The sequence below is a fragment of the Macaca thibetana genome, chromosome 7 (genome assembly GCF_024542745.1).
Source record: "Macaca thibetana thibetana isolate TM-01 chromosome 7, ASM2454274v1, whole genome shotgun sequence".
NCBI classification, from domain to species: domain Eukaryota; kingdom Metazoa; phylum Chordata; class Mammalia; order Primates; family Cercopithecidae; genus Macaca; species Macaca thibetana.
In genome coordinates, this window is record NC_065584.1 from 51,995,433 (window position 1) to 52,010,274 (window position 14,842).

General features: G+C 39.8%; 2 protein-coding genes across 12 annotated transcripts in view; one reads left to right on the plus strand and one right to left on the minus strand.

Moving 5' to 3' along the window:
• Window positions 1-14,842, plus strand: part of ATG14 (autophagy related 14) — a 457,705-nt gene that overhangs the window by 86,264 nt on the left and 356,599 nt on the right. The gene's annotated exons all lie outside the window — the stretch shown is intronic.
• KTN1 (kinectin 1) overlaps window positions 1,326-14,842 on the minus strand; it is a 160,787-nt gene continuing 147,270 nt past the window's right edge. For all 11 annotated transcript variants that reach the window (XM_050798211.1, XM_050798224.1, XM_050798216.1 and 8 more), the window contains one exon: window positions 1,326-1,413. In XM_050798211.1, coding sequence (XP_050654168.1) covers window positions 1,341-1,413 — 73 coding nt within the window. In that variant the 3' untranslated portion in view covers window positions 1,326-1,340. The remainder of the gene's footprint in view (window positions 1,414-14,842) is intronic.

Below are 14,842 nucleotides of genomic sequence, written 5' to 3' on the forward strand. Positions count from 1 at the left end.
TTTAGGTGAGAACACAGCCAAACCCTATCAGTGGCTAACTGCCATAAGAAACAACCTCAAGATGTCAGTGGCTTAGTAGTGGTTTCTTTCTAATTCATATTCAGACTGAGGCAGCTCAGCAGAGGAAAGGGAGATTCGGTCACTCAGGAAGCCAGAAGAACTTCCATCTTCTCATGAAGGAAGAGAGTATGTGGGAGATTGTAAGAGAGATCGTCCAGGCAAGAGGAAAGTGCTGCTCCTCCTTCCTGCTCATGTCTCATTGGCCATAACTCAATCACAAGGTCCACCTGACCACAACCAGCTAAGCTGTGTGGTCTAGAAGTGCACGTGGTAGAAGAGGAGGAACTCAGATATTGGTGACATGAATGTGTTGTGCTTATTGTGTGCTCCATGTCTCAACCTACTATCCCATATTCCATTTGTCTATCTTTTGGTGCTGTATCCTGGGTGATTTCTTTATCTCTGTCTTCCGAATCACTAATTCTCTCCCACATTCACTCCAGATCAACCTTTGTCAAATGTTTTCTTAAAGGGCCTGGTAGTAAATACTTTAGAGTGTGTGGCCACATGGTCTCTATTCAACTATTCAACTCTGCTATTTGTAGCTCAACAGCAGCCTAAGACAATATGCTAAAGAATGGGCATGGCTGTGATCTAATAAAACTTTATTTACAAAATCAGGCAGCTGGCCCACAGGCTAGAGTTTGTTGATCCCTGGACTAGACCACTGCTATGGTTTGAATGTGTGTCCCCTTCAAAATTAATTGTGGAAATTTAATCCCTATCACGGTGGTATTAAAAGGTGGGGCCTCTGGGAAAGTGATGAAGTTAAGAGGGCTCTGGCCTCATGAATGGATTAGTGTCCTTATGAAAGAGGCTGCAAAGAGAGTTCACCTTCTTGCCCTTCCATCCTTCACCATGCGAGGGCACAGTGTTTCTCCCCTCCCAAGGATGAAGCCACAAGGAGCCATCTTGGAAACAAACACCAGGTCCTTGCCATACACCTTGATCTTGAACTCCCAGCCTTCAGAACTGTGAGAAATAAATTTCTGTTCCTTATAAATTCAGTCTCAGGTATTTTATTAATAGCAGCACAAACATATTAAGACAGATTTTTATTTTAATTACTATTTTTTGTTTTCTAAATTTCTATTTCTTATTTAAATCTGCCTGTTCTTTTTTATAAGATCTTGTTTTGCTTTATGGATTCTATTTTCCCTTTATTCCTCTGAGTGTTTTACAGATTTATTTTTAAGTTCATTTCACATCACTCTATTATCTGCAGTTCCTCTGGGGTACTAACTGGTCACCAGGGGAAGCGACCAGAAAACAGCTGAGCCTCACCATATCCCACCACAGACCAACCGGGAGCAAGAGAGTGTAGAGCCTGGCTCCTGCTGCTGAAGCTTCCATCTGTGGGAAGGAAAAAAATTTCTCTTCTTAATAGTTTGAAAACTATTACTCAATCTCTTTGGCCACATCATTTTTATACATAAATCAAAATTTGTAATATCTTCTATCACAAAACAAGCACAATTAAAGAGTAGCAGTTATTAGCTTATCAAGATGACTGACACCTCCTAGCTCATACAGATGGTGTTGCACCCTCTGCTTCAACAGGCTCAGTGACTGGGAGACCTCCCTCCAACTCAGAGCACCTATTCTGGAAGGTGCTCAACATCCTTGAGCCTCAACTTCATCATCTATGAAAATGAGGTAATAATGCCTACCTTACAGAAATGTTATGAAATTTCATTAATATAAATAACAGTGCTTGACCCAAAGTAGGTACTCAACAAATGTTTCCATACAGAAGCACAATCTGATATCTGTGTCTTATTACTGATATCACAATCTCATTAAAAATGTCTTCTTTATCTTGAACTAAAGATATGTTCTAATTCTGCCCCGTTGGCTGTGTAGAATGGGTCTAATTCCTCTTCCAAGAAGCCCTCAAAATACATGAGGGTGATGTGTCATGCCCTCTTCACCAAACTTTCTCTTCTCTAACCAAATGCCCCCAAGTTCCTCCAACTAAACAATAATTTCTTGTCTCAAAAGTAACTAGAAGCTCTCGGGCTCTAGTGGCTCCCAAGACAGAGCTCAGCACCAATACCACACCCTTTGCCTTTGAGGATCCCAAACTTGATCTTGTGGGATATGGGTAAAGTTCGTAATTAGCCAAATGCTTTCTTCATTATACAACATTCAGGGGAGTGTCTCCATATCCTCTCCCCATTCCCAACACTGATGGCAAACCCTGTTTTGTTTCAAGGAGTCTGTTTTAGGATGAATATGCTCATCACCGCTGAAATCCAGTTCTGAACTTTTGAAGTGACATTTATTATGGTCTTAGGAAAGGTTCACTGGAGGTGAGAAGTGACAGCTCTGGGTGATAAATCAAATGCAGCTCAGTTTTAATTTAAGGGAAAAGCATCATCAAGTCAGCATGGCTCAGGCATCAGCCAGCCCTGGCTGGCAGCTTGTGATTTCTTATGTAAATGGTAAACAGAACTTTGAACGGTGACAATTTCTTCAACTGCTAGAACGAGCCGTCAGCTTCTGTTCTCTGCTTAAACTTGACATCTTAAGCTTCTGGTTAGAGGAGAGTCATGTTAACAAAAACATTTCAGGACTAATCATAATCATGAAGCCTTTCTTAGAAACAATGGTACTTGTACCGCATGTTACACAACACACCTGGTCTGTTTTGCTTCTTCAAAGCACAATAGTCTAGCTTGGGATAGTCTAGCACTGCCTGTCCAACACAGTAGCCACTAGCCACATGTGGCCACGAAGTGTTTGAGATCTCGCTAGTTTACATTGAGCTGCGCTAAAATAACAGTGTAAAATATGACACAGAATTTCAGAGATTTCATACAAAAACAAATGTAAAATGTCTTACTCATAATCTTTTACGTTGATTTTATGTTGAAATGATAATATTTGGGATATATTAAATTAACTACTTATTAAAAGTAACTTCACCTGTTTCTTACTGAAGTCACAGTCTCACTAAACATTTTTCCATCATGGCTGATAGAAAACTTTAAATTACATATGTGGCTCACATTTGTGGCTACCATTATGTTTCTAGTGGACAATGCTAGTCTGAAAGGCAAGGCAGGCAGCTGGAAATCGCATGTTTCTGTAGCTCATCCTCTTGGTGCAGACTCAGAAACAAAGGAGTCTACCATCAGAAGCTATCACGGGCTTTATTGTTTCTTTGTTGGTTAGACTAGAGCAGTGGTCCTCAAACTTCAGTGAACATAAGTGCTATGGACTGAATTGTGTCCTGCCCCGCCCCCCTCGAATTCACATATTGAAGCTCTAAATTCCCCCATGTGACTGTTTCAGAGATAAGGCCTTTAAGGAGGGGATTAAGGTTAAACAAATCATAAGGGTGGGGCCCTGATCCAAGAGAACTGGTGTCCTTATAAGAAGAGGAAGAGGCCAGGAGCTGTGGCTCAGGTCTATGATCCCAACTCTTTGGGAGGTCAAGGAAGGCAGATCACTTGAGGCTGCCTGGTCAACATGGTGAAACTGTGTCTCCACAAAAAATACAACAGTTAGCTGGGTGTGGTGGCATGTGCCTGTAATCCCAGCTACTCAAGAGGCTGAGGCATGAGAATCACCTGAACCTGGGAAGCGGAGGTTGCAGTGAGCTGAGATTGCACCACTAAACTCCAGTATGGGCAGAGCTTCTCTCCCCAGTATATGAGGCCACAACAAGAAGGTGGCCATCTGCCAGCCAGAGGAGAGCCCCCACCAGGAACTGAGCCCTGCAGGAATCTTGATCTTGGACTTTCAGTTTCCAGAACTGAAAAAACAGATGTCTGTTGTTTATGCCACCCAGTCTATGGTATTTTGTTATGGCAGCCTGAGCAGACTAAGACCACAAGCATCACCTGGTGAATTTGTTAAACACACAAATTCCCAGACCCTCTCCTGAGAAAGACTGATTTTATTGATGTGGGATAGGCCTGGGAATTCACTTTTCTTTAGCACGCATTCTAGGTATATATATGTGGACCATACTTTGAGATACCCTGGACTACAAGAAACATAATTATCTAGACTCCTTTGGCACTGTTGCAGGCCTGAATTGGACCCCCAATTCTGCCACTCCAGCAGTAGTAGCCAAATTAGTTTGATCATGAGCGCCCCCTTTTGGTAAAGCATTTTTGAGCATGCAACCCACCACACAGCTATACTTAACTGATAAATTATATATGCCCAACTGTAAATCGTATATTAAATATTAGTAAAGATTTTTTACATAAAAATTAAGTTATGCTGTTTTCTTTCTGGGTCCCAATGGGCCATCTTTAGCCTGTGGAGGTCTCTCACCGAACACAAATTACACAGCTTCATATTTCCTTGTCTTTGCATGAGTTCCCATCTGCAATCTGTGCAGTGAGAAAATGCCTATTTCTGCCTCAGGATTCAGCTCATAAATCTCTGTGCAGCTATTTCTTCCCCCTCCACCTCCCACAGGTGGAGTTATTCCTTCTGCCCCTCTGCGCAGCACCTCTGTACTAATGTCACCTCTATTGACTTATCACACTGAACTGCAAATATTTGTTTAACGTTTCCGTTCCTTAAGGACTGTGCTTTATGTATCTCTGTTTCAACTGGGCCTTTCACACAGTTCCTGGTACATAATATGTTTTGTGGTTTTTTTGGGTTTGTTTGGTTTTTTTCTTTTTTTCTTCTTTTTTCTTTTCTGTTTGTAACAGGCACAAACCAATGAATGTAAGTGCAATTAACCAATACCTGAAGCAAGTCATCGCCCTTCTATGCAAAAGCAAAATCACTCTAGTGCATGTGAAAAATAACCCACATAAAAGGGTGCGGTGCAAAAAGCTATCTAAAGACATACTGGATTTTAAGTTTGAGTTTACAAAAACACGTATAATTCACACAAGAGCTGAGGATGAAAGCAAACAGCCTAAGCAACCAACAGCAGAAGGAGCAGAGAAGGAGAGTTTTTTTTTTTTTACTGACCTTTTTTAATTGTTTAATTGTCTTAAGATCAGGATCCCCTGGCAAAGTCGCAATGGATGGTTTGTGAGAGGTCTCAGTGCATCTTTGTGAAGCAGGACAAAGATGGATGGGGAACAAGAGAGCTTTTAAGGGCATTACAATTTGTTATCTATATCCAGGTCTGCACTGCACAAAATGAAGGAATCATCTGGTCCAAACTCAAGAAATTGTGTGGCTAAGAGTATCACATTTTGGAAACACAGACCTGGCTTAGGGTACATAATAGCAAGTGTCCTTCCTCTGCAAGGTCTAAATAGCCTCATTACTTAGGAAACTGTCTTCCCTGTTCCCTCACATATCTCTTGCTATCTCGGTCTGAGTTTCTCCTGTGGATTATAAAGGGCTTCCCAGGCTGGAAGAATCCACTGGGCACCCTCTCACATGTGCTGGGGTGCAGGCTGATGAAACAAATGCTTTGTCAGTTCCCTGTTTACACAAAAGCTTTTTCTCTCAGCAGGAACTTGAAAGAAACTAAGGTGAACACAATCAGTTTATCTTCTTAGACCCACTTAAAAGGATTGACCCTGTGATATACTGGAAAGCAAAATACAAGTCTGTTTATAAATGGCTTTTTAAGGTGATTAACAAGTAACATTAGCAGGTAGAAAGATTTCCATATTGTTTCCCCAAGAGTAGGGTTGCCAAATTTAGCAAACAAAAATATGGAATGCCAGTTAAATTTGAACAGCAGATAGACAGCGAATAATTTGGGGGCATAAATATGTCCAAATATTGCATGCATCGTACATTTTACCAGGCAACACTACTTCAAAGGGAAAAGGCTCTACATAACCCTTGGGGTGAGAATGTCTTTTCCCATTGGCTAAGAGGTATATATTAATAAAAACATAGGCCTGAAAGTTGAGATATCAGAGTTCTCTTCTACATTAGTTGTTCATTAATTCATCAGTTCTTCATCTCTAATAGTCTAGTGCCATGTACTAGGTTAATTCCTTAATTTAAAAAAAAAAAAAAAAAAAAAAAAAAAGGTGCTGGAGAGAAACATGGTCCCTGACTTCTTGCAGCTTATAATGTAATGGTGTGGCCCTTAGCCTGTCTGTGCCCCATTTTGCCATCCATAGAATGAAGTGGTTGATCACCTTGGGTCTATGTTTTGCAGAGTGTATTCTGTGCTAATAGATATTCCATCAAAGAAGATTTTTGTGACAAAAAATATAATAAACATTGAGTTAAAAAGTTAATAGCATTTTACTATAAGTCTTCTTAACATTTTAATTGGCTAATCATCATCATGACTCCTCGATGGTGACTTACTGCAGAACTACCCTTCAAGGAGCCACTCTGGGGACTAGCGTTCTATGGAACACACTTTGGGAAATGCTGCCCTAAGCCAAGAACTAAAATTCTTTGTAAGTCTGTACTTGCCTTCTTTCCCTTCTTTGCCTAAAATTTTCTTCATCCTTGAAGAGCCAGCCCGTACGTTTCCTCCTCTGTGAAGCCTTTCCTTCTGACTTCCCCCCAGTCATCACTCCCCACACTGAGCACACCCAGGCATCGCAGGGCAGAGACATGTGTCCAGTTCAGTTCTGCACCCCAGCACCAAGCGATAGGCCTGGTCAGTACACTGAGTTATGCCAGCAAATATGCTTTTTCATGAAAAAGTAAGTGAATTAACACACTGCCAACCAAGTTACCCTGTCCCCCACCTTCCCATAGCACTTTTTTTTGGTTGTGATATAATTATTTAATTCCTACCTTCTTTATACTGGAAATATTTTGAGGACAGCGAAGAAACATTATTAATTTTTCCATCCCTAGTAAATAAGCTGAGTCCCTGGCACATGCCTCACTCTCTATAAATGATAATAAATAGCATTTACTGCATCACACTCTTTACCAGGCACTCACATGAATTATTTTATTTCATCTTTACAACAATCTCATGGAAGGCATTATAGTCGATATTGTGGATTGGCTTGCTCAGCCTCCGGACTAGAAAGCTGAAAACTATTTCCCAAATTCCTCTGGAGCTTGGGCTTTGCATGTAGATTAGGTTTCATCAGTTATAAGTATTTGCATGAGTTTGGGAAGGTGAAAATGAGGCAGAGGCCACGTCTTGCCCCTTTTGGAAATTTCATTCTGGCAAGCAAGGGTGTGGAGATGTGAACTTTTTCTACAGCAGGACTGCAGTCCTTCTCCAGCTTCCTGGGTATTTGAAGCAGAACCAGTAGCAATACAACATTTCAGATGTGTGTTTTTAAACTCACCAGTTCCCATTGTGCTGGCTTCAGAGGTGCAGCTCCCCTCGTACGTCAGTTCTGTGATAGGGAATCATTGCTCCTCCAGCCCTTTCAACAATTGTGTAAGTATATGGTTTCCTGTATTAAATCCCTTTCTGCTAAAACACCTAGAAGGATTTTCGTTTCTTATACTAAACCCTTCCTGAGACAGAAATTACTATCATTATCCTTTCTCCAGAAGAGAAAACTAAACTATAGAGAGATTAATTTATTTCCCCCAAGGTCCCAATCTACCAAGTGGCAGAGCCAAGATTTGAACCCAAAGGCCATATCCTTTTGTTATCCTCCTCTCAACAAGATCACAAAGGACAGGGTTGCCAGTAGAACTCAAGAAGGAAAAACTGCCTTCATTTACCAGCCAATCACTACTTAAAATTACTAGTAAAATGTAAAACTGTTTTTACATTTATGAATTATGGCACATCCACATATGGAATATTATGCAGAAATTTAAAATAAAGTTGTATAAAACCATAATAAAAGAATGTGGTATACAGCTCTATGTTAATAAATTTGAAAGCCTAGATAAAAATTTTTTTTTTTTTTTTTTTTGAGACGGAGTCTCGCTCTGTCACCCGGGCTGGAGTGCAGTGGCCGGATCTCAGCTCACTGCAAGCTCCGCCTCCCGGGTTCACGCCATTCTCCTGCCTCAGCCTCCTGAGTAGCTGGGACTACAGGCGCCCGCCACCTCGCCCGGCTAGCTTTTTGTATTTTTTAGTAGAGACGGGGTTTCACCGTGTTAGCCAGGATGGTCTCGATCTCCTGACCTTGTGATCCGCCCGTCTCAGCCTCCCAAAGTGCTGGGATTACAGGCTTGAGCCACTGCGCCCGGCTGAAAGCCTAGATAAAAATTTTCTAGGGAAATATTTATCAAAATTCAAAGAAGTAATATAGGAAAAGAATGATCAATAACTTTGACAGCAATTGTAAAAGTTGCAAATAGTTGCCCCTGAAAAAACAAACAAACAAAAAAAACACCTAACATAGGTGTATCCATGGATGAATCCTTCTAAATTTTCAAGGAACTGATCATTCCAACACTACCTGTTTCAGAACATAGAGAAAGAAGTAAAGCTTTCCAGTTTTTTTCAGAAAACCTAAATACCAATGACTTAAAACCCAGCAAAACCTTAACAAAGAGAATCCAGCAATATATTAAAAGGGTAATACGTTTAAAGTTCATATGGAACCAAAAAAGAGCCTGCATTGCCAAGACAATCCTAAGCCAAAAGAACAAAGCTGGAAGCATCACACTACCTGATTTCAGACTACACTACAAGGCTACAGCAACCAAAACAGCATGGTACTGGTACCAAAACAGAAATATAGAGCAATGGAACAGAACAGAGGCCTCAGAAATAATACCACACATCTACAACCATCTGATCTTTGACAAATCTGACAAAAACAAGAAATGGGGAAAGGATTCCCTATTTAATAAATGGTGCTGGGAAAACTGGTTAGCCATAAGTAGAAAGCTGAAACTGGATCCCTTCCTTACACCTTATACAAAAATTAATTCAATATGGATTAAAGACCTAAAACCATAAAAACTCTAGAAGAAAACCTAGGCAATACCATTCAGGACATAGGCATGGGCAAGGACTCATGACTAAAACACCAAAAGCAATGGCAACAAAAGCCAAAATAGACAAATGGGATCTAATTAAACTAAAGAGCTTCTGCACAGCAAAAGTAACTACCATCAGAGTGAACAGGCAACCTACAGAATGGGAGAAAATTTTTGCAATCTACCCATCTGACAAAGGGCTAATATCCAGAATCTATAAAGAACTTAAACAAATTTACAAGAAAAAAAAAAAAAACATCAAAAAGTGAGCAAAGGATATGAACAGACACTTCTCAAAAGAAGACATGTATGCAGCCAAAAGACACATGAAAAAATGCTCATCATCACTAGTCATCAGAGAAATGCAAATCAAAACCATGATGAGATACCATCTCACACCAGTTAGAATGGCGAGCATTAAAAAGTCAGGAAACAATAGATGCTGGAGAGGATGTGGAGAAATAGGAATGCTTTTATACTGTTGGTGGGAGTGTAAACTAGTTCAACCATTGTGGAAGACACTGTGGCGATTCCTTAAGGATCTAGAATTAGAATATCATTTGACCCAGTGATCCCATTACTGGGTATATACCCAAAGGATTATAAATCATGCTACTATAAAGACACATGCACACGTATGTTTACTGCAGCACTATTCACAATAGCAAAGACTTGGAACCAACCCAAATGTCCATCATTCATAGACTGGATTAAGAAAATGTGGCACATATACACCATGGAATACTATGCAGCCATAAAAGCAATGAGTTCGTGTCCTTTGCAGATACGTGGATGAAGCTGGAAACCATCATTCTAAGCAAATTATCACAAGCACAGAAAACCAAACACTGCATGTTCTCACTCATAGGTGGGAACTGAACAATGAGAACACTTGGACACAGGGCAGGGAACATCACACACCGGGGCCTGCTGTAGAGTCAGGGGCTAGGGGAGGGATAGCATTAGGAGAAATACCTAATGTAAATGACGAGTTAATGGGTGCAGCACACCAACATGGCACATGTATACATATGTAACAAACCTGCATATTGTGCACATGTACCCTAGAACTTAAAGTATAATAATAAAAAAAAGGGTAATATGTTAGGCAAGTTTTATTCCAAAAATACAAAAGTAATTTAATATTAAGAAATCTATTCATGAGAGTGCCCACATTGATAGGTTAAAGGAGAAAACTCATGTGGCCATATAAATACATGCCTAAAACAGAATGTAATAAAATGTAATACTCATTCCCCAGAAAAACCCTTAATGAGGTAAGATGATATGGATAAAGGAATATGTCATGATATCTATAACATAATAAATATATTTAGAGAAGGGAGAATAAATAGATAAAAATATAGATCTTAAAAGAGCTAGCTTAACATTTATATTGTGAATTACCATGGGAATAATCCTGTTAAAATCAAGAAGGAAAGTTGTCCACCATCTCTACTTTTGTCGGGCAGTATCCTGGTGGTTAACGCAATTAGACAAAAGAACAAATACAATTTTTAGCAGCTACTAAGCTCTCTACCAGTACCATACACACACACACACACACACACACACACACACACACACACGGGTCCAGCTAGCTCCTTCAGCACTCCACCATCTCTACTTTCGTCCATGTACTTTTGTACATGGTGCATTCTAGAAGGAATTTCTGACCTAGCTGGGCCCTCTCAAATGCTGTCACTACCACCACTGCCTGTTTAAAGGCTGTCCCGCATCTGGCTGGGGTTTCGGTTGTTGTTCACTTATTAATATTACATCTCGTGTGTGCATCCAAAATGGAAATAACTTGGAATAAACAAGAATAAAAATCACCAAAATATAATGTGAGTACAGAGCTTCCTGGAAGCCAAGGCAGAAAACAAAATGCAGCACATTGCATAGCTCTCACTGCTGGGTGAAGAGCACTGTTAACTTCTCAGAAGTTCTTCCTGGCATTACATTATACACACACACACACACACACACACACACACACACACACACACAGTCCAGCTAGCTCCTTCAGAACTCCACCATCTCTGCTTTTGTCCAGCAATATTCTGGTGGCTAATTCAATTAGACAAAAGAACAAATACAATTTTTAGCAGCTACTAAGCTCTCTACCAGCACCAGCGATTTCTCTGGTAGATCCCTCTGTGGAACCAGCACAATGCCAACTAAACTCTTAAATGACCAGGCTTCCTCCAGTCCCCTACCCTCTGTCCAGCCTTGTCATAGTCTTATCATCAGTATGATCATGAAATGAAGACTGTTCATGCTCACTCCCTTTCCACACTGCATCCCATGCAAAGTTATTTGATAAAAAATTCTGCAACAGAGAAAAAAGAACTCTGCCCATAAATTTGAGCCCTTTTGTTGGGTGATACCTTTTGTTTGGGGAAGAGAGTACTGGCACAATGCAAAGACAAAAGCAGGAGAGAGATTTAAAAAAATAAACTAGTGAAGGTTGGTCACAAATGTGAATGGAGACTTAATTGATTTGTACATGGAAAAATAGCGCCTGAATCAAGGCTCCATACAAAGTCATCATCATTATTATCCACCGGTGTAAAAGCATGGTTTGTTTTCAGTTCTTCTGTGTTGAAGCTAGTGAGACATGATCATAAAGCTCCAAGACAACGTTAAATTACTACTGCCTCTTATTAGAAGGCAGCATTTTTCTTTTCAGGGTTATGCACCACCATTTTTCTTATTCATTACTGATGCAATATCAAGCTGTGAACTTCTGCAAGGCTGGAAATAATTCATGCAACCAATCTTCTTTAACAAACTAATCATCTCTCCCCCTTTAGGAAGTACCAGATATGGAACACTGGTGATGATTATGAAAAATAACAGTATTTATAAGAACCCACTGGGCTCAATGCTGTCTTCCATATAGCTAAGGAAACTTTAACTGTGTTTAATGATCTTTCCAGTTAACATTGTCATTGAAACAGGCAGCGCCTGCCACAATCATTTTAAGACAGAAGTTCTCAAACATTTTGCTCTCAGAAACCCTTTATACTCTTGAAAGATGATTAAGGACCTGAAAGAGCTTTAGTGTAAATGTATTGTAAGTATTGATTTTTGCCATTAGAAATTAAAACTGAAAAGAATTTTAAATATGAATTTTTTAATCTTAAAAAAATTAACCTACTACATATCAATATTTTCACAGAATACAACTGTATTTTCCAAAACAAAAACATTAGTAAGAGATTGGCACTGCTTTATATTTTCACACATCTCTTTCACCCCTGGCTTCTTTGAAGATAGCTAGACTCTCATATCTGCTTCTATATTCAACCTGTTCTGATATCACATGTCATAGAGCATCTGGAAAATCCCACTGTCCACTCATGGGAGGATGCAAGTGAAAAAGGCAATAACATCTTTGTAGAATTGTTATTAAGATAGTTTTGACCTCAAAAAGACACGGAGAAAGTTTCAGAAATACTGGGGTTCCCCCAACACATTTTGAGAACTGCTGATTTTGAATAAGACTGACTCCCATCAAAAGTAACGTTTACTATGTAGAGAAGAAGGCACTAGCGTTAGAAAAGTTAAAGTTCCATTGGAGATATGAAGCTAAACAGATGTAGAAAACAGTGTCTACTTTAAGAAGCTTATAATTTATTTTGCAGTAATGTGGTGATGTATATTGCATTACTGTTCAAACTATTTGCTGCCTTTCTTCCCAGTTTCTTCTTACTAGGCTCTGTCTGCAGATGTACCCCCTACAAGAAGATCACACTATTCCCGTTTCATAGTGTTCATGTCTGCCATCAGACTCACTGTGGCCAATGAAATGTGAGTGGAAGTGACGTGTGCTACTTCTGTGCAGAAGTTCTAAGGAACATTATATGATTCCTGCATCCCTCTTCTCTCCAGCGAACCCCACCATGTCTCAGGAAGGAGCTGATTCTTCCGCCTGGGTCCCAAAATGAAGGAAGCATGGAGCAGACTGGCAGTCAGTCCATGAAGTACGTGTAACAAAGGAGTCATTCACTGACATGCTTGGAGTTGTTTGCCACTGCAGTGTAACTTAGGCTATGCTGACTGATACAGGTGGGTAAGATACATACAAAAACAAATACCTTAAACATTAAAGAAAATCTAGGTTGTTTGGGGAAGGGAGCACAGGCACACGTGTTAAGGAACAGAAATAAAGGGGATCTTGCTCAGTGTCCTCAATTTTTTTAGCAAATTTTCAATCAAATGTAAGAAGTATTATGGAGTCAGGCCCTATGCTAGACATTGAATACTCAGGGATGAGTAAGATGTGGTCTCAGAATGGAAGGAAGTGGTGGGAGCCATGGGCTTTAATGCTAGATTGGAAGCCTAGTTCTGCTACTCCAACTGCATGATCTTGGGTAAGTTTCTCTCAGCTTTATTTTTCTCATCTGTAAAATGGGAATGATAATACTTCAAATGATGGTGAGTTTTAAATGAGACAACTGTGAAAAGCATATAGCAGACAGCTCTGCACACAGTGGTCTGCACGTGCAGGACAGGCTACTTTTCCTCCTCTTTCATCTTCCCATCTCACACTCCCAGGTGAGGATCTTGGGAGTCTACACTTAGCTCCGTCTATGAGTCTTTCCCTTACTTTTCTAGAGTTTATTCTCTCCAAAAATAAAACATTTTATATATACATACATGCACACACACACAACCCCTTTCATTTTGTCTGTCACTCGGCTAACACTTATTAAATACTATTATTATCCCATTTTACAAATTGGATAAGTAAAACATAAGGCAAGGGGGATCTCTGTCAGCATCCTCAATTTTTTAAGCAAACATTTAATCAAATGTAATTAGCATTATGGAGTCAGGCCCTATGTTAGACATTGAATATTCAGGGCTGAATAAGACATGGCATGGTCTTAGAATGGAAGAAGGTGGTAGGAGTCATGAGTTATTCATGAGAGATTAAATAAGTTCCCAAGATCACATGTTAGCATATACATATCTACCTCATTCATTCTAACAGCTGATAGTACTTGACAGTATTGATATATTACAGTTTACCTAATCATTCCCATTTTGATGGACATTTTCAACTTGTGATTATGTTTTTACCATCACAAACAAGAAACTTCCTCACACAAAGATCTTTGCATACATGTGTAGCTACATTTGCAGGACGAATTCTTAAAATTGGATTGCTAGGACAAAGTGTAGAGCAATTTAAATTTTGATAGATCATATGAAATATGTCTTTCAGGCAGTTCTTGCTGATTGATGCTCCTGCCCTTGGGGAATGAACATGCCGTGTCCCCAGAACCTCTTCTACACCTCGCCCTTAACCTTCAACAGCTGTGCCCTGGATCTGTGTTTACCAAACACATTCCCAAGAATAGTCTCATTGAGCACCGTTTGAGAAGGGCTGCTATGTGGACAACACCCCACTTTTTCGTCCCTAATGGTTTAATGCTTTCTTTCTCTGTTTTCACACAGAGTGCATCTGGGGAGACTGGCTGGAAGTGGGCTTTGTTCTGCTCTGAACAACACAAGAATAATCCATCTATCTGAAAGGTAACTTGTATATTGATCCAGAAACATTGCAGGAGTGTAGCTTTTTCATTGATTATTTAATAATGGGTCATTTCATTTTTATCTACTCTGACTTCTCTAACTCAGATAAAAAATCAGGTAACCCTAAGCACATAATTCATCTCAGTGGAAAGTGTTTTCCTGCCAATTCACATTAGTTCAAAAAGTGACCCTGCAAACCTCTAAGTCATTCAGAACAATACATTCCAGAGACGGCCCTTCCAACCTGCCTTATTCTTGTTCAATATTTGGGCAAGAAACTAAGGGAGCATTTAGTTTGAAGCAAATTGCATCTCATATTTCCTTAGAATGAGGCAAAAGCAAATCTGAACCATCTTTCAATGGAATGAACCACACTGACAAGAGCACTTGTAATCGCTTCCATTGTGTATTCTTAGCC